This window comes from Ylistrum balloti, unplaced genomic scaffold, assembly GCF_031769215.1.
Source record: "Ylistrum balloti isolate Yb309-2 unplaced genomic scaffold, AGI_CSIRO_Ybal_v1 Utg369874, whole genome shotgun sequence".
Classification (NCBI taxonomy): domain Eukaryota; kingdom Metazoa; phylum Mollusca; class Bivalvia; order Pectinida; family Pectinidae; genus Ylistrum; species Ylistrum balloti.
In genome coordinates, this window is record NW_026782015.1 from 1,813,954 (window position 1) to 1,841,777 (window position 27,824).

Sequence of the window (27,824 nt, forward strand, 5' to 3'; positions counted from 1 at the left end):
ATAATCCCACCTCAGCCATTTCTTCAGTGATTTCACCAAGTGGTGTATGAAGGTCAACTTAAGCCTACTGCTGAGGACGTATTTTTTTACAAGCACAGTATTGTAGTAGAAGGGAGGGAACTCTCGCAGACTCACATCCAGTCACAAAATTAACATAATATGTACTCCCAAACATTAACTGATACATTAGAAATAAAACTAGATCACAATAAAACCACACAAAAAACTCTCTGATCTTTAGATTATTCGCTGATATAAAATCAGTTTGTCTAATGGGGCAACTTATGTACTTCATCAATTTGCCATCAGACACTTCATACACTTTAACCACTCATACAACAGTGTTATCTGTTCAATTAGTGCCATCAGACACTTCAGACACTTTAACCACTCATACAACATTGTTATCTGTCCAATTAGTGCCATCAGACACTTTAACCACTCATACAACATTGTTATCTGTTAAATTAGTGCCATCAGACACTTCAGACACTTTAACCACTCATACAGCAGTGTTATCTGTTCAATTAGTGCCATCAGACACTTCAGACACCTTAACCACTCATACAACAGTGTTATCTGTTCAATTAGTGCCATCAGACACTTCAGACACTTTAACCACTCATACAACAGTGTTATCTGTTCAATTAGTGCCATCAGACACTTCAGACACTTTAACCACTCATACAACAGTGTTATCTGTTCAATTAGTGCCATCAGACACTTCAGACACTTTAACCACTCATACAGCAGTGTTATCTGTTCAAGTAGTGCCATCAGACACTTCAGACAACTTAACCACTCATACAACAGTGTTATCTGTTCAATTAGTGCCATCAGACACTTCAGACACTTTAACCACTCATACAACAGTGTTATCTGTACAATTAGTGTCATCAGACACTTCAGACACCTTAACCACTCATACAAATGTTAACTGTTCAATTAGTGCCATCAGACACCTCAGACAACTTAACCACTCACACAAGTGTTATCTGTTCAATTAGTGCCATCAAACACTTCAGACACTTTAACTGCTCTTACAACAGTGTTATCTGTTCAAGTAGTGCCATCAGACACTCTAACCACTCATACAACAGTGCTATCTGTTAAATTAGTGCCATCAGACACTTCTGACACTTTAACCACTCATACAACTGTGTTATCTGTTCAATTAGTGCCATCAGACACTTCAGACACCTTAACCACTCATACAACAGTGTTATCTGTTCAATTAGTGCCACCAGACACCTCTGACACTCTAACCACTCATACAACAGTGTTATCTGTTCAATTAGTGCCATCAGACACTTTAGACAACTTAACCACACATACAACAGTGTTATCTGTTCAATTAGTGCCATCAGACACTTCAGACATCATATCACCATTCGCAACACAAAGCAATAATGTGATAATAGATAGTACCATAAAAAGAAGGATGGAAAGTGCTCCATATACAATACAAATACTGTCACTGGTTTCATGTAATAATAGGATTTAACAATTGATTGCCTATAAATATATATATGTATATATACATATATATCACTATTGTTCTATCAATGTGAAGCATAAGAGTCCCTACTGATAAACAGCTATAACACTGCTTGTGCTTTATCTCCCTTGGAATGTGGAGTTAATTACTACATGTTCATTCACTCAGTATCTTTAATTCATACAAATATCAATAAACACATCACTCCTCCATAATGACATAAATCACAGGTAACAGCTTTCATTTATACTTATAATTTAATAATATAAATATCAATTGAAAAGTGAACTAAAAAACATTATAAAGACACATTTCTGCTGATTAATCTTCATTCCTGATTAAGAATTAACACATTCATACTTTACAGACACAAACGTTTGACAGTTGGCAATGACAAATTATTGTACACAGAGACTACAAATAAATTATTCCTTCTCCCAACAAACAGTTTACAAATCCCAGTGAAGGATGACCCTGTTTTATACCATTAAAGATCATTTCATCAGTAACATGAAACACTTTATCATGAGAGTCATCCTCTTCAAGCCATCTAAAGCTGCAACTCCCTTGATCTGTGAACTGTTTTCTCGGATCCAAACCAGTTACTTGAAACTGGTTATATGCTGATTAACCTACACTTCTGTAAGCACATCAGTATTCTTTGTGAAAACCTCAGTTGATACCCCAAATTTCACCTCAATATATTTACATTAACAAATGAATAAAAAGTGTAAGTTAAACACTGTAAATGACATTGATTATGGTAATCATTATGGCATCGTTAATGTTGTCATAGAGACAGGGAAAGTACCATCAAAAAGATCTTTCCGTTTGAAGGATTGCAGTTTTGTATAGAATATAGATATAGGAACAGAATTATCTTCTACTGGAATTTACGATAGTAGGAATTACAGATGTTTTGCAGGCAGAGATCCTATATTTTGATTGCACTAGTATATAATTTGATGTTCGTCTGCAAAGCTCTGCATTGATTCTGACTGTAAATGTCATGGCACAACAATCACATGCCTTATCAATCTCGTACAAAATTCTTAACTGAATATTTTTCATTTAGAAATAGAATACCTCTGTTGGTTTTCTTAAGTATCCTTGACTAGAAATATTCTCATGTTGGCAGAACTAGCACCTTAACCAGGTTACTGGTCACTATATATATATATATGCACAGGATGAAAAGTCAAAGTCTTCAGGATCCAAACTGCCTAAGAAGATTACTCCCAGATAAACCACTTTTAGACTAATTTGATGCACATTTACGAAAAAAAATTTTACTTTGTACACAGGACATTCATATTATCATGTATTTAAATAATGTTTCTTTGTTTATTTGTTTCTGTTCTCTTTAAGCAGACCTACCTGAGACAGAACAGATTTTGAATATAGTCAGGCCCCATACTGCTATGAGTATTGTTTTTCAAGAGGTGCTTTCATCACGAAACCAGCTGTGATATGCGACCAGTTCATTTATGGGGACAATCCCGAAACCTATCCCTGGTTACATATGAAAAATGTCACAATGTGATGAGTGCAAAAGATAATAGATTTGCTCTCTCCAAGTCTAAACTTGGTTCTAATCACGTGACTGCTCTTGTGATGTTTTCAGCTTGGTTCTAATCATACTCATGACTGCTCTCACGCTGTTTTGGCTTGGTACTTGACTCATCTTTTTGATTCACACGCTTCACATTGTCAAGAGCAGCTGATTCAGTCACTCTGTTTAGATAAAAAAACAATCTTAACAGTGAATCAGCATTAATTCAAATAACAAGAGTTTTTACAATTTTTTCACACCAATTGCTCCTCATTATAACCAACATATATGAACCCCAATATGAATAAAATTCCACATCAATACATTCTGTCACTATACAACTTCCATATGAATAGCAATCTCACACTTTGTCCATCAGTCTATCCATACAACTACAGCATGGACACTTCCACTTCATCTAACAGCCTACCAATACAACTACAGCATGGACACTTCCACTTCATCTACCAGCCTACCAATACAACTACAGCATGGACACTTCCACTTCATCCACCAGCCTACCAATACAACTACAGCATGGACACTTCCACTTCATCCACCAGCCTACCAATACAACTACAGCATGGACACTTCCACTTCATCCACCAGCCTACCAATACAACTACAGCATGGACACTTCCACTTCATCTACCAGCCTACCAATACAACTACAGCATGGACACTTCCACTTCATCTACCAGCCTACCAATACAACTACAGTATGGACACTTCCACTTCATCCACCAGCCTACCAATACAACTACAGCATGGACACTTCCACTTCATCTAACAGCCTACCAATACAACTACAGCATGGACACTTTCACTTCATCTAACAGCCTACCAATACACCAACAGCATGGACACTTCCACTTCATCTAACAGTCTACCAATACAACTACAGCATGGACACTTCCACTTCATCCATCAGTCTACCAATACAACTACAGCATGGACATTTCCACTTCATCTACCAGCCTACCAATACAATTACAGCATGGACACTTCCACTTCATCTACCAGCCTACCAATACAACTACAGCATGGACACTTCCACCAGCCTACCAATACACTTCAATCTATCCACAGCCTACCAATACAACTACAGCATGGACACTTCCACTTCATCTACCAGCCTACCAATACAACTACAGCCTGGACACTTTCACTTCATCTAACAGTCTACCAATACACCAACAGCACAGAGACATTTCGTCCACAAGCCCATCAATAAAACTACAGCAAAGACACTTTGTCCACCAGAGTATCAATACATCTACAGCAAGACACTTACACTTGGCTAGCTTATCAATACAACCACAGCAAAGACACTTACATTTAATCTGCCAGCCTATCAATACACCTTCAGCATAGCACTTACACTGTGCCCGACAACCTATATATACAACTTACGCAAGACACACTGCATCAATCAGTCTATATAAATTATACACATTAAGCAAGCCACTTACACTTCATCCATCTCCAATTCATCATCACTGTCCTGAGGCACCTGTAGATAAGGGTTGTTGGATGCAGGACGGAACTTCCAACCTGTCACTAGGAAAAACAGGAAGGAAGTTGTCTCTCGGAACAGGTCATATACCCATTCATATTGGAATGGTACTGTAATCTACAATATAAACAACAGGTAACATCACCGGTAACCAAAAGCAAACATATTTTTCTGGTGTCTTTACATTGCATCTGGATATTTCAGCTTTTACTTAAAATATTTTTATTCTCAATTTAAATGTTACAGTAGATGTATTTCAAAGATAACATTTATCTACCCTCTTGAGCCACACCCCTTGAACCTATGGAGGGTTAGACCCAATTTACTTATCCCTTTCACCCAAACATATTTCAAATGAAATTTGGACAATTTCTACCACTGGAAACCCTCCACCTTATAAGATCAATTCTTCACACAAAATCAAGTCCTTTTTACCCAAGGATTTTCAAATGAAATTTGCATAAAAAAACCCCAAAAATATGATTTTATTATTCTATTTCTCCAACTGAGAATCATTTCCATTGGTCTAAGGGTGATCAGGATCACCCTTTATACAAAATTGAGTCCCATTTACCCAAGGATGCTTCAGACTGAATCTGACAAAATCCAATCATACTTACTGAAGAAGAGGGATTTGAAAGAATTTGATAAATTGCCCCTTTTGGGACCCTCAGATTCCTGGGGCACGAAACCTGCCATTTATATTCCTGTCCTCACAGCAATGCTCTTTCATTTTTGACTAGTTCAGATTTCAGAAAAAAAAGTTGAAAAGACATCTGATGCCAGATGCTGGATGGATGATGGATATTGTGCCATTGCATAAGCTCACTGTTCCTTCAGATCTGGTGAACTATATATTTGTCACTGATACTGATACAGTTTATTTTTCTCTTTCTTTCTCCCTAGCTCTCTCTGTCTGTCTCTCTTTGTATCTAGTGGTGATGTATACCTACCTTTATAAGATATGCTATTATCCGTGTGAAGTAGATGTAACACACCACCTGTAATTGAAGAAAAGAGTGTTCAAAATTTATTATCTGGTGCTTCGGGTTCTCATAGATATATCCTTATTAAGAAAAGATAAAACTGGTGAGGTGTTCTGGGCTCACACTGGTGAACTAGGGTCAGATTTTCAGGTTTATGGGTCAGTTTGAGACATTAAATTTTGGTCTATGTGGAAACGCAGGATAAAGTTGAGCTGTTGAGGAATGTGATCTTACCATGATATAAAACTGCCTAAATAATTTGAGCTTTTGAAGACTGATAGCAGCCTTGCCATCTGTTCTAGCACTTTGCTGCAGGTGACGTATAGACCTGAAAATACACAAGTTACATTACATGTCGATTTATCACATATATATATGCAGCCAATTCTGTTTAGATGCAAGTAAAATGATATTTCCATCCTAACCATGAAAAGTGGGAAAAATAACAAAATTGATATCCTGTTGTGTTATTGTACTCCTTGTGCCTACACATTAAGTTTGATTGACTGCGAGAGAAAATGGTTAAATACAGTGTATGAATACACACATGCACTTAAAATTGGACAGACAATTGAAAGGTTTTTTTAAGTACACTCAAACAATATTGTGACAGCATCAAACTCATTGCTACCTCCAAAAATTTTTTTTTTCACACAAGGTTATCAATAGGTGGCCCAATAAAATAACCTGTATACTGTTAATACAAAAAGTGGCCCTATAGAAATGTCTGTATACTGTTATCAATTGATAAGCTGCACAACACAGCAGGTCAATGATGATGATATAAACAGTTAACTTACCACACAACAGGGAAGAGGATAGCCCCACAACACAGCAGGTCAATGATGATGATATAAACAGTTAACTTACCACACAACAGGGAAGAGGATAGCCCCACAACACAGCAGGTCAATGATGATGATGATATAAACAGTTAACTTACCACACAACCGGGAAGAGGATAGCCCCACAACACAGCAGGTCAATGATGATGATATAAACAGTTACCTTACCACACAACAGGGAAAAGGATAGCCCCACAACACAGCAGGTCAATGATGATGATATAAACATTTAACTTACCACACAACAGGGAAGAGGATAGCCCCACAACACAGCAGGTCAATGATGATGAACACTTCCTTCCACATGGTGTACTCTGACTGGCCCTCTTGACTTTCCTCTACTATAATGAAAGCCACATTGTCCAAAACCTACAACAAACATAATTACATTCATATTGTTTATATGGTTTTCTTTTTTAATATGAAACTACCAACCATACCAGCTCTGTTTGTATTGACAAATCCTTACTTCTCTTTTATATTGACAAGTTGTGCTTGTCCTGTTTAATAAAAACAAATTCCACTTGTCATCTTCATACAGACAATTTATCCTCACCATCTTTATTTCTAAGTTTTACTTGTCCTCTTGATAAAGACAAATAATATTTTGTTTTTTCACACTGCCCAATTCTACTTGCCATACCTCTTGATGCTGATCAATCCTACATAGCTAATGCAGACAAGCTACTCTACTATCAATATAAAGATTTTCTTACTGTTTTCATCAGTAAAGACAGGTTTTACAATATCCCATTAGTGTAGAGAGGTTTCACTTTATCTTATGAATAAAGACAGGTTTTACTGAACCTCATCAGTAAAGACAAGTTTTGCTTTCTTGTCAGTAAAGACAGGTTATAATTATCTCATTAGTAAGGACAGGTTTTACTATATCTCATCAGTAAGGACAGGTGTTACTATATCTCATCAGTAAGGACAGGTTTTACTATATCTCATCAGTAAGGACAGGTGTTACTATACCTGAAGTGGCAGAATGATAAGGAACAGTTTCTTCTCTTTAACAGAAAGGATGTGTTTGACAAAGGCCCAGCCAGCACCAATGAGTAGAATGGTGGAGAACAGCAGTGCGCCCTTAGTCCTGTGGAAAAAAGGCATACAATCAAGTAAGTACAGGTCATCAGTTTTATCAGTATTGGTCTATCATAGTAGTGAACCAGTAAGTCACGTGTATTGATAACTACCTCTAATGGTAGTGACAAATATGGACAAATACTACCAAGTCCAAGACCAAGTAAGTCATCTTATACAAGTGTATAGCAAGTGATCTTACAAGCTTGAATGTATGAGTGGAAGACATTACAGCTTTTACTAAGTACATCCCTGGGGATATAGGATGATTCAATTGAAAGATACAGATAAACGTGCAAAAACATAGAGATTCCTTACAGATAAATACAGTGGAAAACACAGAGTTTACTTACAGATATACCATGCGAAAGACACAGACTTTACTTACATATATACATTAAGGAATACACAGTACTTACCTACAGATATACATTGAGGAATACACAGTACTTATTTACAGATATACATTAAGGAGTACACAGTGCTTACTTACAGATATACATTGAGGAATACACAGAGCTTACGTACAGATATACATTAAGGAATACACAGTGCTTACTTACAGATATACATTAAGGAATACACAGTACTTACTTACAGATATACATTAAGGAATACACAGTACTTACTTACAGATATACATTAAGGAATACACAGTACTTACTTACAGATATACATTGAGGAATACACAGAGCTTACTTACAGATATACATTAAGGAATACACAGTACTTACTTACAGATATACATTAAGGAATACACAGTACTTACTTACAGATATACATTAAGGAGTACACAGTGCTTACTTACAGATATACATTAAGGAATACACAGAGCTTACTTACAGATATACATTAAGGAATACACAGAGCTTACTTACAGATATACATTAAGGAATACACAGTACTTACTTACAGATATACATTAAGGAATACACAGTACTTACTTACAGATATACATTAAGGAATACACAGTACTTACAGATATACATTAAGGAATACACAAAGCTTACTTACAGATATACATTAAGGAATACACAGAGCTTACTTACAGATATACATTAAGGAGTACACAGTGCTTACTTACAGATATACATTGAGGAATACACAGTACTTACTTACAGATATACATTAAGGAATACACAGAGCTTACTTACAGATATACATTAAGGAATACACAGAGCTTACTTACAGATATACATTAAGGAATACACAGAGCTTACTTACAGATATACATTAAGGAATACACAGAGCTTACTTACAGATATACATTGAGGAATACACAGAGCTTACTTACAGATATACATTAAGGAATACACAGAGCTTACTTACAGATATACCATGTGAAAGACACAGAGTTTACTTACAGATATACGATGTAGTATAAGACTGCCCATGCTTCCCGGTGAAAACCTTCCACAGAAATGAAATGGCTGTTGATCTAAAAACAATCAAGCATACACAGTGAATTCACCTAGGAAACTAGAGATTCATAGAAGAATAAATAAAAGAGCTTGTCTTTTGCTTCAGTTTCAGCTACCTCAGAAATAATGCCCATCCATATACATACAAGTGGAGTTGGTGGAGATGGGGGAGTTGGGGGGAGTTGGGAGAGTTGAAGTAAGGGGAGTTGGTGGAGTTGATGGAGTTTGAGTTGGGGGAGTTGGTGAAGTTGGCAGAGTTGGGGAGGTTGGGAGGGTTTGAGTTGGGGGAGTTGGTGGAGTTGATGGAGTTGGGGGAGTTGGGATAGTTGGTGGAGTTGGTGAAGTTGGGGGAGTTGTTGGAGTTTGAGGGGATTCTAACCTGAAAAGAACAGTGTCATAGACAAAGTAAGTCTTCTAACCCACAACATCAAATAGCAGTTGGTATTTTATACAATGAATTTGAGAAAGGTACACCTGATGATATACTTACAGAACGAAATAGACAAGAGAGACTCTTCACCATGATGACAGACAGCATAAGGTAGTGGATTTTGTACACGTCCTCACTGTGGGTATACATCAAAGTAAGCTTCATGAATAATGTTTTCTCTAAATAGAAGACAACATTTTTGTCTTGTTTCAACAAAAATGTAAGATCATTTTCAGGAAACAAATCTGTCCCTGACATTTTGATATCAATGATCTAACAAACATTTCTCATACAATCCAAGTCTTAATCCTTTCTTTCATCTGGAACTGGAACACAATTAAATCATTAGTAATTCTAATTATTCCTACAGCAAAAAAAGTATGCTGACTTCATTTTAAACCTACCTGCCCCTCTTGAGGATGGTTGACCAGACGATGGCAGTCAGGACGTACAACACAAAGAGACAGAAGAAAAGCTTCGGTATGGGCATCTCCCCAGCAGACAGGTAGTTGTTATCGTTAGCTTCAGTGATTCCTAACTGTAAACACCAATTTTAACATTGAAATTCATAAAAATATAAAAGAAAATAAAGAAGAGATCCCAGAGGGACTTTGACATCTAATATTTTATGATCTTCTATGTGGAAGTTTTCCTACTGATTGATTTCTGTCTGTTTTATCAATGGTCATGCTTAATGTTAATGAGTAATGATTAAAAAGTCATGAAAATTCCATCATTCTACAGTAATAGCTCTACAGGTAAATATATGTACCAAGGGAAACCTATACATTCAACAGTGTTTACTTAGACAAGCAATACGACTTCATGAATAATTACTGTTGTTAATTTTCAAATCCATTTTCATCTTGAATATCCAATTAAATACAAGAAGTGACAAACACACTAAGGCAAAACTAATGAGTATGACTCTATAATAGGTTCTTGTAATGCCCCTTCAATGGTTACACAGTAATAATGTTAACAAATTTCAAATATCTGAAGTATGAATACATGGAGGCCAGTTAAGACTAAATGAAAGAGTTGATCACTATCAAAAAGAAAGATGGAATGCTGAATAATGGTCTATAACGAACATGTCCCTAACATCACTGTGATTATTTAATTACAAAACATATACATTTTTTGAGAAGCAAAAACAAACTTCAAAAGTGAATTAAAAAATGGCTGTTGGCAGCCATCTTGAAAATTGAATTATGTTTAAATAAAACATGCAAACCTAGGATTAGAAATAGACAAACTATGTAAATCAAGAGAATCTCATGATCATTGCGAACATATTTTGAAGTTTGGGATATGGTACTGACCATTAGGTGTACTTCTATCAGCTCCTTAGGATAGTTGTAGCAGTTATGGAAGTACAGGTTGTACAAACCTTCTTCTTCATCTGTATTGATGGCCACACCAAACTGTAACAACATCAAATGCAAGTATGGTAATGCATTCTCATATGTAAATATCAAAATGTAACACACACTTTCCATTATTAAATCTATAAATATCCACACATTTACATTATTAATCTATAAATATCCACACACTTAAAACATTAAATCTATATATATTCACACACTTACATTACTAAATCTATAAATATCCACACACTTAAAACCTTAAATCTAGAAATATCCACACACTGAAATAATTAAATCTATAAATATCCACATACTTGCAGCATAAAATCTATAAATATCCACACACTTACAGTATTAAATCTAGAAATATGCAATTACTTCAGAACTCTTCTACAGGTTTTGACAAAATGCTACTTTGGCACAAAATCAATGAAGACTTGATAGGGAAGTCAACAGTGCAGTCTGATTTTATGGGCTAACAACAGTTCAAGAGAATTTCAGTAACTAGGCTTTCCCACAACTACTCATCCCCATCCACTACCCATCCCCATCCACTACCCTTCCCCATTCACTACCCTTCCCCATTCACTACCCATCCCCATTCACTACCCTTCCCCATCCACTACCCATCCCCATCCACTTCCCATCCCTATCCACTACCCTTCCCCACTCACTGCCCTTCCCCATCCACTTCCCATCCCTATCCACTACCCTTCCCCACTCACTACCCTTCCCCATTCACTACCCTTCCCCATCCACTACCCATCCCCATCCACTATCCATCCCCATCCACTACCCATCCCCACTCACTACCCTTCCCCATCCACTACCCATCCCCATCCACTACCCTTCCCCACTCACTACCTTTCTCCATCCACTACTCCCTACCCTTCTCCTCCATCATATACCCTTCCCTACCCTCTACCTTTCCCCATCCACTACTTTCCAATCCACTACTATCTCTTTAAAATCAAGAGACAACAACAAAGACTCACAAAGGCAGAGAAACCCCCATCTTCTGTCTGGTGCATCCTAATTTTCTTCTGCACTGCAACATCCTTAGTCTGAGATGACTTATGTCCTGTTTTGTCTGCTGAAGCAGGTTTGACATTTCCTGTCTTGTCTGTTGAAGCAGGTTTGACATCCTGCGTCTTGTCTGCTGAAGCAGGTTTGACATCCTCTGGTTTATCTGTTGGAGCAGGTTTGACATCCACTGGTTTATCTGTTGGAGCAGGTGTGACATCCTCTGTCTTGTCTGCTGAAGCAGGTTTCACATCTTTTGTCTTGTCTGCTGAAGCAGGTTCAACATCCTGTGGTTTGTCTACTGAAGTATCATGAGGTTTCACTGGCTTAGCTGTAGGTTCTTGAACATGAGAACTGGCAAAAGTTGTTGTGGAGAGCTGTGGTAAGCTGCTGACATCCCGTTTGGTTTTTTTACCACCAACCAAATGTTGGTCGCCAAGTAGGACCTTTGGCTTGGATATGACAGGGCGGTTAAGACGACTGTTGATGACATCCTCATCATCTGTAATCAGTAATTTCTTAATGCCTTTCCCTCTTCTGCTCAATGTCATCCTGAAAAGTATTCCAATAGATAAGTTTTCAACAAAATTAAATTTCTACATCAACAAGACCACATTAGTATATCATAATGTCTTATTTTCTTACAAACATTATCAAGATTCAACAACAACAATGTATAACTTTCTCTGATTAAACTAGTATAAACATGGACCATCTATACAAGATCAATAATGTCAAAGTACCCATCAATCAGATCAGTAAAGTCAAAATACCCATCAAACAAATCAGCTAAGAAGTTACAGGTCAAAGACATCAGAGAGAGAATCACTGAAGTTAAAAGTCAAAACAACAGATTGAGAACCAATGAACTTACTCAAGTGTCTTGAAATTCATTTTGAAGAACACTATAGAGACAGAGTTGTTGGTGAACTCTTTTACTGATGGTGACTGTAGAATGCACTTGCCCTGGTTGTCCTCCTGTAGAAATAAACAATGATTCTCTGTAGATAACACAGTAAATTTACTTACAGCAAAACAATGAGTTCAGCAAACCTAATCATGCATATTCAAAGGTTAAAACATCCAGCTGATATTATGTAACATTGGGAAAATACTAGCCACAAAATATCACTTGGCTGGAGAGAACTTCTCTTTAGTTCAATCAGTTGAGCATCAGACTAGTCAGTCAGAGATTCCAGGTTTGAACTCTAGCAGGTGCATTAAAATAAAATAATGACCTCTTTTACATTGACGCCCATGTAGGGACTGGGAAATAATACTTAGCAATACGTTCACAAGAATCACTGTAAGCAATACTTTCACAAGCATTGCTGTAACTCCTGAAAACTCAAGGTCAAGTTATTTCCTGGAGGGGGAGTATGTAACTTGGTAAAATACTAGCTGCAAAATAACACTGAGCTGGAGAGAACTTCTGTTTAGCTTTAATGGTTACAGCACACATCAGACTAGTAAGCCAGAGGTCCTAGGTTTGAATCCTAGCAGGGGCATTAAAATAAAATAATGACCTCTGTTACATTACATTACTGTATTGAACATTTTGTGTTAACCAATCATAAGCTTTATTTCAAATCTTTGATCTGTGACAATATTGTTTTAAGTTAGTCGGTCAAACACTTATGTGATTAAATTGCAAACTGGCAGTAGTTTTTTCCCGCCAATAATATCTATTGGTAATTTCATGCAGAGTTTAGCAATTGTTTACAAATACATCCAAATCAGAACACATACCATACAGTTTAATACACAAGGAAACAGGTCACATATAATTTAGTTCTATGATACTAACAATAAAGTGAACAAATCATGTAGATGTCTGATACCAGTAATACAGTGTACATATAATACAGATGTCTGATACCAGTAATACAGTGCACATATAATACAGATGTTTGACCCCAGTAATACAGTGTACATACCATGTAGCTTGATATTCCTTTACTGCCACTCTTGTCTAGTGTAAACCCAAACTGTAAAATTCAAATAAAAAAACTTTATTAACTTGTTATTTTTGTAAATTTTTTTCATAAGAGTCAAGAACACCATTTCCAAAATTCCCTATATTGTAAATATAAAGAGATCTGGTGGATCCCAGAAATCTGACAGATTCCTACAGGAAAATCATGATTGCAGAACTCAAATATTTGAGTCCCTAATCAATGCCCTTTAAACAAAATTTGACTCTTTTTGTGAATGCAATTTGGAAATCCCAATAAGTTAAATAAGTATTGTGTGACAAGATGTTTGATCTGTATAGTATTTTATCCCTGCTAAGCATACATATCTATCAAAATGTCTTAGTTTTGAATAATCGAAGTCATGATTATCCAATTATTGTATTGATCATTATAAGTCAGTTGATGTAATGATTTTTCTGATAGTTTAAAGATTAATAATAGTATTAATCATATGGTAGAAATGGAAGCCTAGCTCTACATTATAAAGAAATCCACATTACCATTGCATCTTTGTAATCAAAATCGTCCGTACTAGTGACAGCAAATAGCGTCATATTGACGACCAGGGTGCCTTTCTTCAGAAAGCCAAAAGTACTGAGGGGTATTTCTCGTCGCTCATCTGTCTGTAAATGCAAAGAAAAAAAAAGGTAATCAATATCATAAGTTTCTTGGTACAGTGGAACCCACTTGATATTTTGGAAATTATCTATGAACTACATATGACAAACAAAATTAGTTTTGACGAATTTAGTTTTAGTTTTGTGATTCAATGGTCTGTAGTTGGTAATTATCTGCATTTTGTGTTAAAAATGGCCTGTCATGCAAGTCATAAAGCTTCGACATTTTTCATATCGAACTTTGTTTAGAAGCAAATATCTCAAAAACGTGTATCATTGTAGTAATCCTTTTAAATCCAAGGACATAACATACACACAATGACCCAACAGCATTCTATTCAATGTCAAGAATATAAGTACCAAAGGTTTCCTCTGTCCCCAGCACCAGATGTAAACACCATATTCTGGTGATGAGATAGAGGAAATTGAGGCTACCAAGCTTGTCTTTTTTTTATAGACTATTCCTTTTCATGTAAGAGGTCTTGAATGGTTCTGAATATTTATCCACAATTTTATTTTGGTTACTGTCGATAATCAAAATTCCTTCATATATACTGACCATGAAAAAATATTCTTTATAATTCAAACTTTTTTTCCCGAATTTTCTTGACTTCGTTTAGAGAGGGATTTTGAGATTAGGCCATTTTGTACAATAATATCCATCGTTTTTCCAATAATATTCAATTAATTTTCCGTTGTTTATGTCAGAAGCAATACGAAATTATCTTCGCTGCTCATTTCCATGTGGCGCCATTTTCATATATACGGTTACCAAAACGATGTCAAAATGGCATTACGAAAATCGCATGTTTTAAATAAATTATTCTTTCCCTGGTAATACACACCGACAGGAATAACACGAGATGAACCAGGAAACAATTCTCCATAAGTGTACAAAATTTCATTACATATAGTCCATGAATGAAGCCAAGAACATTTACCGAAAAGGGTTTGAAATACAAAGATTATATAGTCAAAAAAAACGTGAAAGACTTATGGCACGTCATCGTAGTAGAACCCTTCTTTCGGACCTAAGAATTTTTGCCAAAGGGTGGCAAAATGACATTTGCAGTCAAATATAAGCCTTGCAACATATCAGCTTTCGTTATCAAGGACATTTTCACTTATGTTCACCTTTAAATCCAAATGGAAAATCCTCGCCTGAGATGGCAGTACAAACAGTGTTACAATAAACACAACTGTCAACATCACAGACTTCGTCATATCGTCCATGTTGGCGACCGTATTATACTGCGATATGTTACACTGTATGTGATTGGGCAATGGTAAGCAAAGAGACCAATCCACGCTGGTTTCACATATCCTAAGGGACACAACTCGCAAACTGAAGGAAACGCTACACTATTACTGTCAAGTCAATGTCAGATTTAACGTTGAGCTATATTGTAGCAGAAATAAATTTATATGTTTCGGAATGATTTATAGAAGAAAAAAAAATGAAAAAAATCACGATTTGATAATTTTTCCCGAAACCGCGATTAGTAGAATAAAGACCATTACTAACATCACGGACTTTCGTTATATAACTAACATGTAAACTATGCCGAACTACCTAAGTTCGTTATAATAAACATGTATCTACCCCTTGTGTTAAACTAGATATCAGGAATTAACAGCATTGCGAGATGATTTGATGTACAATATAAATTAGCCAAAACGTCAATGGGAAATATGACATTAGAAAATTATTGCGACGTAGATATTGCTAAAAATAATCAAAATATCGAAAATACTGTGAAGTTGACTTTTTAAAGACAATATCTAAATTTAATCAGTATCAATGAAAACTTAGAACAAATACATCTAAATATAGTATATGCATTTACGTTTCTTGCCTTCACACGTTCACATTTAGGAAACTTCAAAGTTCTGAGTCTTCCAGACTGAAATGGACGATACCCAATTTATGCAACCTACATTTTAAAGATATTAACAGCAGATGCTTAAAAATCATCATATTGTCTTTCTTCTTCCTGTGTAAGTACAGGACTTCCGAGGGAGTACAATGATGCACTGGCGCATGAAAAGTACCGATAAATACCTTCTGGCGTTATTTACAATGTTAAGAAACGAATAAAACATCTACAGCTGACTGGAGCGGCTGCTGTGATGGTCATAAACAGCATGCGGAATGTTTCGTGTGTTTTGCCTGTCCTCACGGATGAGGATAATCCGTTCCAGTCTCTGATGATGTGGGAGAAGAAGAGTTTGTGGGATACTTTCTTCGATGCGGTTGGTTGTAGGAATTTAAGTGCACCTCTTGCCCTGCTGTCACCTGATGTCAGTTATCCTGCCCCTTAAATGTCCGTGGGAGATTTTAAACATCACGATGAGCCTGGAAGTCGTAAGGCGATGATTGAGAGTGTCCCATTGTAGGTCCTGCGCCACGGCTGTCATGCACCCTGGACAACGGTTTCTGTAATTATCTGTTACGGGCCGACCTCCTTAGGACCTGCATGAGAGTCCTGGCGTGGACTTGTTGATATGGATCCCACGCTGTGCTGACGTACTCTAAAGTTGGCAGACCGTTGCCTGGTAAACCATAGACTTGATGTGGGGTTTGTGTCCATGGGTGTTCCTCTTGACGAATTCTAGAGTTCTGATGGTATTGGTCTTGATGTTGGAGACGTGTTCATTCCAGTGCAGCTTATGGTGAATATCAACATTCAGATACTTGACACTGCTGACTTCCTCGAGAGTGTGGTTATGTAATGTATAGCCTGAGTGGGTGCCGCTTGTTGGTCAGGTGGTTCACCGTACACTTTTGTTGGTGGAACTCCATCTCCCATTAGTGTTCACAACATTGGAATTATGGCAGATGCTCTTGGAACTGTTTTGCATCGGCTGGGCACGATATGCTCATGTGCAGCACGCAGTCATCTTCGAATAGGGCACGATATGCTCATGTGCAGCACGCAGTCATCTTCGAATAGCCGTGCATCTGACTGAATGTGATCTAGCAAATCGTTGGTGTATGTTAGGAACATCAGTGACCCCAGCACCGTCACTTGTGGCACTCCGGAAATGACATCAGCTCGGCTAGAGGTTGTACCATCTGGATTCCCTTTGTCAAGAAGTCCATGGCATGTTCCAGGGGTTCAGAGAGTGGAAGTGATCGTAACCCCTGAAATATCGAGGATGGGTATTAGGGTACATTATTGTACACAGAATCTGATAACCCTAAACACTTGGCATGTGTTCACTCATCACACTCGTCGCAGGCAACAGCTTTTGATCCCAACGACATGGTTTGGTGCAGACTCCGATTGGGTACTTGGTATGTCATAGGTTGCTCTCTAGTCCACTCATGAGAAGTAACACTTGGGCAAGTTTTCATTATTTAATTTGGCCACGATGTTTTTAAACACATGATAGCCAATAAAACACAGTGTACGGACAGTTTACATGGGTTTCGTGTTCCAGGAGTGACAAAGGGTAAGACTACAATGGATAATATATATATCTGTTTTGTTCAGGGGTATTTCTGGTGAAATTTTTCATCATCAGAATCAAAATGTTCAGAGGCAATTCGGTGGCAATTGTTTACATTGGAAAGCGGAAGTTGTAAAAAAGATGTCGATTTCATTTGAAACTTCTGGAGAACACGATCTGGTATTGATCGTTTATCCACTGGTATGCAAAGTTGTTCCTAGATGTTATCTAAATATATTGCAACTAAATAAAATCCTGATGCAAGGTCTCAAGTTTCATGAAAATTTGAATTTAAGCTCTGCATGATGAAGGGAAGTCGTCCTTGAGCATGCTCAACATGTTATCCAATTTCGTTGCATATCTGAAAGCAATTATGGTTAAAAAATCAAAATATATTGAAATAATGAATTAGTAACACTGGTAAAATACTAACAGCAATATACTGCCCACTAGAGAGAACTTCACTTTAGCTCGATCGATTGAGCGTCAGACTAGTCAGCCAGGGGTTTCGGGTTCGAATCCTAGTGGAGTCATTAAAATATATTATAACCACTGTTACATTGGCATCCATGTAGGGACTCGTGAATGATACTTAGTAATACTTTCACAAGCATCGTTGTAGTCGATGGAAATTTGAGGACAATAATTTCCTGGAGAGGGAGTGTGTTGAATGATACTTAGTAATACCTTCACAAGCTTCGTTGTAGTCGATGGAAATTCGAGGACAATAATTTCCTGGAGAGGGAGTATGTAACCCTGGTAAAATGCTGAACACAATAATATAACGCTTGGTTAGAGAAAACTTCTCTTTAGTTCGATCGGTTGAGCGTCGGACGAGTAAGCCGGAGGTACCGGGTTAGAATCTTACCGGAGAAAATAAGTAATGACCTCTGTTACAAATGAAGTGAAGTCGAGTGAAAATATATAATATGGCATCTGCCACTTAGTTATCTAGTGGCCGCCAGATAATGATGTAGCGGAAGCTAGGAAATTAAGTGGCAACCACCAGATAAAATATTTTCACTAGTAACATTGGGAGGCGTCAACACCAAACCAGCCATTAAAAAAAAAAAACACAAAAAAAACCCACATGGACATTTTCATTAAGGGAAACTTACCGTTAACAAAATAATTCTTTATAAAACTGATGCCGCGTATAATTTCTGATAAAACTAAGAAGTTTTATGAATATTAAATTTGTACTTAACCTCAAGTTTGCATTTGATTTAACGAGCTTTAAACTGCAAAGCAACGAAAAAAATGAAAAAAAAAATGTATTTTAAAATGACATCAATCCTTTATTTGATTACTTCTAGTTTTTAATTTTGTAAGAGTAAGTTTTCGGTAGAGAAATTTCCGGGGGTACTTTTCACGATTAAAAAAGAGGGGGGTCTCTGTTCTCTAAATTTTGCAATTTTTCTCCCAAAAAGCCAGTTTTTCCAAGATCAAGAAAGCAGGCGAAATATATATTTTTGTGTCTTAAAATTACAGGAAACTGGCCGTTCGTAAAAGCGGGTACACATGTACCGGAAAAACTTCATTTTAGATTGTATCGTGCAGAAAACCTCGCGTCCTTTAGGCTTGAACGAAGGAACACCCCGCCCCCAACCCATCGGCTCTCCTACTTTCCGCGTACATATCTGTTCAGATTCTGTGAATCTGGTATACACAAAAATAAAACATGGTCCCGAGGGGACATGAAAGCGGAGAGGCACGCTTTACTGTATTGACGACATCATTGTCCCTAATGAATTCTTACAACCCACGAGAGTTATTTACTTGACAAGATCACACGACAGACATATCTATCTTCATCTATTCGACAAGCATCTGAAAAAAACGAGCTCCGACATTTATATAATATTAATTCAGATTACATCTAACTTAAGATTTATCGGACCTGTATGGACATCGCGGATCAATATGGATGCCTGGAGCGGGATATAAATCTAATACAACATGTGGTTGATATATTCCTTCACTCGATTTTTCGAAAATTACAATAACACGAGCTTCAGGGAATTAACGGTTACCGGCGTTCTTGCTATTTTGACCGAGTCTGGCATAATTCACAGGGGGAATATTGTGTTAGATAAGAACAAAGACTAGGAAACATCATTGTACAGTCTGTACCCCAGTACCTTGAGGGCATCGCATACCATCGCCACACGAGTTTGACCGCAAGAGGAGCCCTGGAACTACAGAAGCCAAGACGCATAGGAAACGACAGTGTTCGAATATTGTCCTTTCTCGTTGGAATTTTTCATGTTTGTGGTGATTGACTTTCATGAGGTTAATTTTACATCACAGACACATTATATTAAACATGTTTGTATCCGTCCGTCCATTACGTAATTCACATTAAGCGTGCTATTCTGTTGTTATACACTAACTACGGTTTCCAGTAAGTGAAAATTTGTAATTTCAAAATATCTGCCAAATACATCACCAAATAGACATGTAATCGAATATTAAATGACAGAGGATGCTCCTGTGAACACAGGGCCTTTGTATGCCACTGTTCCTCAGGAGCTCAGGACTCCGGTACACTACTGTTCCCAGGGAAACCAAGACCATAGCATGCCACTGTTCATAAGGAACTCATGCCATTGTATGCTACTGTTCCGAGGGAACTCTGACCTTGATATGCCACTGTTCCTTGGGAACTCGGGACCTTGGTATATGCCATTTCTAGTAAACACAGGACCTTGGTATATGCCAATGTTCAAAGGAAACTCAGGACATTGGTATGCTACTGTTATTAGGGAACTCGGAACCTTGGCATACCACTGTTCAAAGAGAACTCATGACATCGGTATGACTCTGTTCATAAGGAAATCGGGACCTTAGTATATGTCATTCCTAGTGAACTCAGGACCATGGCATACGCCACTGAACATAGGGACTCAGGTCATTGGTAGGTTAATTTTCTTATGAAACTCGGGACCTTGGCATACCACTATTCCTAGCGGACTGGGGACCTTGGTATTAGCTATTGTTAGTGAACTCAGGACATTTGTATGTTACTTTTCTTAGGAAACTCGGGACCTTGGCATACCACTATTCCTAGGGAACTGGGGACCTTGGTATTAGCTATTGTTAGTGAACTCGGGACATTGGTATATACCACTGTTCCTAGAGAACCCAGGACCTTTGTATACGCCACTGTTACATGAGAATACCGGACATTGGTAAGTCATTGTTGCTATGGAACTCAGGACCATGGTATACACTAGTGTTTCCATGGAGCATAAGACCACTGTATGTCACTGTTGCTATGGAATACAGGACATTGGTAAGTCACTGTTGCTATGGAACTCAGGACTATGGTGTATGCCACTGTTCCTGAGATGAATTCGCCTTTCCTTGTTTACGCCCACAACCGTACTTAATCTCCTTAGGGTTTCGCCCGACAGACATTCTTTATCAATCGATTTAGGATCTTGCCACATATTTTGCGTCTTAACAAGCAATCTATCCATACCAAAATACTTTGCCCGATTTTTATAGGACGAGTTTCAAGCGGTACCAAGATACATACAAAGTGATCGTCTTGCTTTATTTCTGGAAAAAATTATACAGTCCTAATACATGCACTGTATCATCGTCTTGTTTTCTTTCTGTAGCGAGTTTTACACAGTCCTAAGATCTATAGGGCATTGTCATAGTGTTTTTATTACTAAAGTGAGTTCCATGCGGTCAACTAAGATATGTAGAAATTGTCATATTGTATCGCATGATTCGTCCTGTGAGGTTATCACATCATAGCCCTTGTCTGGTTGTTCAGAGATATCTTGTATGCTCTACATCGCGACCAGTATTATCATAATGTAGCATTTAGAAATAACGATGAGAGTCGTCTGTAATTAGACAGCTGTTGGAATGTATAGATCGTCCTGTATGTCACGGAATCGACATTGTACGATTTTATATCAAATATTCAAATAAGCACGAGTGTTGCCCGTGACTTTGGGTGTACACAGCAAAAGCGAAGTGGCCTCCAATGAGTAAAGCTAGATGTTACAGTCGGGGCAGAGAAGTGTGACAACGCCGTGAAACTACTGCACTTCACTAATGAAGACGAATATTGATCTTTACAAATCGATAAAGCTTGAGCGGAGACATGATACCGTACACAGCCATCAAGTACAGCACTGCACACTTGTCCTCAACACCTGTCCAGCATCCCATATTGAGTAAACAAATCCCCAAAACCAACAAATATGGCGTGGAACTAAGCTCTTCTATCTATATGATCGTTCAATCGTTACCACAGGGTTGCACACCATCAACAACTTCAGTTAGCCAATTCACCAGTACACTTCCATAACGATCGATTAGGTGATTTATCAGTAATCGAAAAGAATTAGTCAGGATATCAATATTGGTAAATCGAGACATTCTGGTTTCCCGCCATTAGTTGCGGAGGCTGTGATAATAGTGTCGCTTCGATGAATCACGTGATTTGGTATGGTGACATGTGACAATCTAGGAAATTAAAATATGGCGGCTGCTGGAATCAGTGAATGTGTCAGAGGATGAACAGAAGGTTACAACAACAAATGTGTTCTATCTTCATGTGACAGTGTTTTTGTCAGACTCTGTTTTGGCACAATGGGCAAGAAACAGAGCAAGTTAGACGGCACGGAACTAAGGGACCTCTTGGACTCTACTTATTGTAAGTAAATAAATCGAGATATACCACGTACAGGTCCCTACCTATTTAACTGTATAAGTCCCCACTAGTTCCTAACTGTATCTCCTAAGGTATATAACTGTATGCGTAGTGTATATATAAGTCTCCAACAGTATGTCGCTGTATGTGTGGTGTACATGTCCCCATCAATATATAACTGTGTATGTGTGGTATACAGGTCCCCATCAATATATAACTGTGTATGTGTGGTGTACATGTCCCCATCAATACATAACTGTGTATGTGTGGTATACAGGTCCCCATCAATATATAACTGTGTATGTGTGGTATACATGTCCCCATCAATACATAACTGTGTATGTGTGGTATACAGGTCCCCATCAATACATAACTGTGTATGTGTGGTATACATGTCCCCATCAATATATAACTGTGTATAACTGTGTATGTGTGGTATACAGGTCCCCATCAATATATAACTGTGTATGTGTGGTATACATGTCCCCATCAATATATAACTGTGTATGTGTGGTATACATGTCCCCATCAATATATAACTGTGTATGTGTGGTATACATGTCCCCATCAATATATAACTGTGTATGTGTGGTATACATGTCCCCATCAATATATAACTGTGTATGTGTGGTATACATGTCCCCATCAATATATAACTGTGTATGTGTGGTATACATGTCCCCATCAATATATAACTGTGTATGTGTGGTATACAGGTCCCCATCAATATATAACTGTGTATGATATACATGTCCCCATGTGTATGTGTGGTGTACATGTCCCCATCAATATATAACTGTGTATGTGTGGTATACATGTCCCCATCAATATATAACTGTGTATGTGTGGTGTACATGTCCCCATCAATATATAACTGTGTATGTGTGGTGTACATGTCCCCATCAATATATAACTGTGTATGTGTGGTATACAGGTCCCCATCAATATATAACTGTGTATGTGTGGTGTACATGTCCCCATCAATATATAACTGTATGTGTGGTATACATGTCCCCATCAATATATAACTGTGTCCCTATCAATATATAACTGTATGTGTGATATACATGTCCCCATCAATATATAACTGTGTATGTGTGGTATACAGGTCCCCATCAATATATAACTGTGTATGTGGTATACATGTCCCAATCATTATATAACTGTGTATGTGTGATTACAGGTCCCCATCATTTAAATATATATATATATAACTGTGTATGTGTGGTCGTAATCTTCAAAATCTGGGTTTTGCTGCTTTTACATGTCCCCATCAATATATAACTGTGTATGTGTGGATATACATGTCCCAATATCAATATATAACTGTGTATGTGTGAGTATACAGATCAATGCATTCTAGTCAATATAAAACTGTGTATGTGGTATACATGTCCCAATCATTATATAACTGTGTATGTGTGGTATACAGGTCCCCATCAATATATTACTGTATGTGTGGTATACAGGTCCCCATCAATACATAACTGTGTATGTGGTATACAGGTCCCCATCAATATATAACTGTGTATGTGTGGTATACATGTCCCCATCAATATATAACTGTGTATGTGTGGTATACATGTCCCAATCATTATATAACTGTGTATGTGTGATATACATGTCCCCATCAATATATAACTGTGTATGTGTGGTATACAGGTCCCCATCAATATATTACTGTATGTGTGGTGTACATGTCCCCATCAATATATAACTGTATGTGTGGTGTACATGTCCCTATCAATATATAACTGTGTATGTGTCGTATACAAGTCCTGTACAGTATATCAATCTGTATCTATGTTGTTCAGGCCCCAATCACTATATAAATGTGTATATGATATGCAGGTCTCCATTAATGTGAGAATTTTATTGACGGCCTCCAATATATTTTTTTTATATATCTTTAGCTATTGCTGGATGATATACATGTATATCAACTATATACAGAAATATTTTGTATGTATTCAATCTTAAACTCTTTTTAAAATATAGGTGAATGAGTTGAATCATGTGGTGGAAACTAGCAATACAGTATGTTTTTGAAAAATTGAATGATGAAGGATGATTTTACTGTTGAACAAAACACATGAAATTTTCCACATTTTATATTATTTACATTTTAATCACAAGGAAGATAAAACACAGATATGACTTTGTGTTTCAGTTGACAGACGTGAGATCCAGCAGTGGTGAGTATATGTATATATAAGTATTTCATGCTAAAGCAAGTATGAAACTTTAATCAGAAAGGGGGATATTCTGTCTTATTTTTTCTTTATGAAGTGTAATAATGATGGTGACATGCCTTAAACTCTCACTTTAATCAGAAGGGGAGATAATCACTCATATTACACTTCATGAAGTTTAACAGTGATGATGACATGCATATAGCTACCATTTTGATCAGGAGGGGAAATAATCCCTCTTATTTCTTGTCATGAAGTATAAAATTGATGGTGACATGCCTAAGGCTAATATTTTGATTAGAAGGGGAGATAATCCCTGTTCTTTCTCGTCATGAAGTTTAACAGTGATGATGACATACCTAAGGCTAACATTTTGAGCAGAAGGGGAGAAAATCACTCATATTGCTCATCATGAAGTTTAACAGTGATGATGATACAATCCCTCTTATTTCTCGTCATGAAGAATAAAAGTGATGGTGACATATCTAAGGCTAATATTTTGATAGGAAGGGGAGATAATCCCTCATATTAATCTTCATAAAGTATAACGATGATGGTGACATGCCTAAGGCTAACATTTTGATCAGAAGGGGAGATAATCCTTCTTATTACTCATCATCAAGTATAACAGTGATGGTGATATGCCTGAGGCTAACATTTTGATCAGAAGGGGAGACAATCCCTCTTATTTCTCGTCATGAAGTTTAAAAGTAATAGTGACATACCTAAGGCTAACATTTTGATCAGAAGGGTTGATAATCCCTCTTATTACTCATCATCAAGTATAACAGTGATGGTGATGTGCCTTAGGCTAACATTTTCATCATAAGTGGAGATGATCCCTCTTATTTCTCAAGTGTAACAGTGATTGGTGCCTTTGAGCAAGAGAAATTGAAATAGAATATCGTATTAAGGTTATTAGAGGAGATGACCCCTAATTTTACTAATGATCAAGTATGACAGATATGATGTCATGCCTCTGGCTTGAGTATACACATTTGAAATTGTTTCACTGGCTGAATCTGCAAGAGAAATACCAGTACCAAGATTTGAAAGCAGATTATTCCACATGAGCACTTTGAAGGTGCCTGACTTTCTTATCCAGAGAAATTATGAAATTGGGTTCAGATTGTTCAAATTGAAATGGAACCTCACATTGAAATGTAACAATTCCAAAATCTAGTAAAGGTGTGTTAGTTTATCAGGGAATAAATCTGTGTTGCCTTGATTGACCTATTGTCATTGATTGCCTTGTTATTCATTGAATATAATAATGAAATAGGTTCACATATTACAAATGTAATAAAGCTTATTGTGACTTCAATTTAGATAACAGAATGACAGCACACATGTAATTAACTTTCGGTGATTTCCGAGTATCGTTGGTTAGCATGTGATGCGCGCGCGGGTAGAGTGGGGTAAGGTAATTTTGATGCTAGCTACTCATGGGGTTCAGATGTGTAAACTTTGAAAAAAAAAAAAAAAATGCCATGAGTGCGTCTGTTTAAGTTTTTTAATGGGGGTGTTGTATTCATTTGTTGTTATAAGTTGGTGAATATACATGTATAATATACGGGCAGAATAGCAAAAGCATTGACATTGTTGTGGTTGTATTAACGAATTGTGGTAATTAAAAGAGTAGCAAGTATCCTTCCATTCATTGTGTTGTAGTTATTCTTTAGAAAGTAATTAATCTATATTGGGACAAAGGAAGAATATAATTTCATTTATTGCATTGTGATGTAACATGGGAGACCATAGATATACGGTTTGACTTAGAACCATAGACTTTCTATACCATATTTGCTTGTGATATAAAGGATCTTCAATTTAATTCCAATTTCGTGAATTATGAAGCTTTTTGCAAATTTTCATCTTAGCTCGCCAAAGGATTGCTAAAATGGAAAATCCTTTGGCTTATTTCATTAATTCACATACCAAATGGAATTTCATGTAAGATCATATATTTATTATTATATATCATGTTGGGTAGCAGTGATGACATGTCTATATACGTAGCTTACACATCTATCAGAAGGGGAGATAACCCCTCGTATTATTTATCTATCAAATATGACAGTGATAGTGACATGCCTATATGTTACATGTCTACATGTCTGTCAGAAGGGGGAGATAACCCCACTTCTTATTATCTGTCAAGTACAACAGTTATTGTGGCACACCTATATGGTATGCTTCTACGCTTCTATCCAGAGGGAGATAACCTTTACGTAACCATCAATCAAATATATGGTAAAATGGTTATAGCTTATGCATATTTATCAGAAGGAGACACATGTCATACAAACATATAACAACAAATTCTACGCTTTCTGTTTAAGTGGTCATGCCAAAGGTAAAGGGTCAAAGGTCACATTCTACTGCTTATTCAAAGTCATCAAGCAGTGATCTGCATGGAACAGGGACATTCATATCATACAGACATTTTCTAGTTTTCTGTTAAACTTTTGAACATTTTCTTAAATAGATAACCTATTTGAGGAAAGTGATGATAACATCCTTAATAAACAAAGAATCAGAGTAGTATTGTAGGATAATAACATTATTTGGTGATAACCAGGTTACAAGGAGTACTGTGAGTGTATGTGACTGATGATACTTTGTTCTCATTAACAGGTACAGAGACTTCATGAGGGACTGTCCAAGTGGTATACTCAGGAAAGAGGTGAGTATCTGTACAGGACTGTCCTAGTGGCATACTCCAGGAAGAGGTGAGTATCTGTACAGGACTGCATGTTTAAGTGGGAAACTCAGAAAAAGGATGAGTATCAGTACTAGACTATCCTAGTGGCATACTGAAGAAGGTGAGTATTATTACAGGATTTTTCTAGAGGCATACTCAGGAGAGAGGTGAATATGCACAATACTACTAAGGCAAATGTTCTCTGCATTGTAAGAGTTATTTCCCTTAGTATGCATTTCTCTTTTATTTATATTTCTATAGATTAGCTTCAAGATTGTCAGCAATATAGAATAAATTGTAAACATAATGTTATTTCAACTTTTATCTTACCATACATTACAACTGCAATGTTAACCTTCCATTACAACTACAATGTTCGGAACAAAAATGTTAATAATATGTTTCAACTACAATGTTAACATTACTACTGCAGTGTTTACGTTCCGTAACAACTACAATGTTAACATAACATTAAAA

General features: G+C 36.9%; 2 protein-coding genes across 2 annotated transcripts in view; one reads left to right on the top strand and one right to left on the bottom strand.

The window, feature by feature from the left end:
• Positions 1-318: 318 nt before the first annotated feature.
• LOC132546025 (protein GPR107-like) lies at positions 319-15,556 on the bottom strand. Its single transcript, XM_060209720.1, has 15 exons — positions 15,458-15,556; positions 14,207-14,329; positions 13,668-13,718; positions 12,605-12,708; positions 11,703-12,282; positions 10,660-10,761; positions 9,739-9,872; positions 9,395-9,470; positions 8,848-8,921; positions 7,376-7,493; positions 6,636-6,766; positions 5,787-5,880; positions 5,520-5,567; positions 4,523-4,683; positions 319-3,232 (listed from the first exon to the last, which is right to left on the bottom strand). Exons 1-15 carry the CDS (start codon positions 15,554-15,556, stop codon positions 3,130-3,132), a joined length of 1,998 nt encoding a protein of 665 aa, XP_060065703.1. The 3' UTR covers positions 319-3,129.
• A 6,834-nt stretch (positions 15,557-22,390) lies between these two features.
• Positions 22,391-27,824, top strand: part of LOC132546093 (uncharacterized) — a 48,222-nt gene continuing 42,788 nt past the window's right edge. The window contains exons 1-3 of the mRNA XM_060209790.1: positions 22,391-22,454; positions 24,622-24,646; positions 27,281-27,329. Of these exons, the coding sequence (XP_060065773.1) occupies positions 22,391-22,454; positions 24,622-24,646; positions 27,281-27,329 (138 nt within the window). The remainder of the gene's footprint in view (positions 22,455-24,621; positions 24,647-27,280; positions 27,330-27,824) is intronic.

Excerpts from the sequence above, each read along its gene's own strand:
- LOC132546025 (XM_060209720.1), bottom strand. The coding sequence starts at position 15,556 with ATGGACGATATGACGAAGTCTGTGATGTTGACAGTTGTGTTTATTGTA. Across the intron at positions 14,330-15,457 it reads TTTTCCATTTGGATTTAAAG|ACAGATGAGCGACGAGAAAT; the intron begins GTGAACATAAGT and ends TTGCATTTACAG. Across the intron at positions 3,233-4,522 it reads GAATTGGAGATGGATGAAGT|AGTGACTGAATCAGCTGCTC; the intron begins GTAAGTGGCTTG and ends TTATCTAAACAG.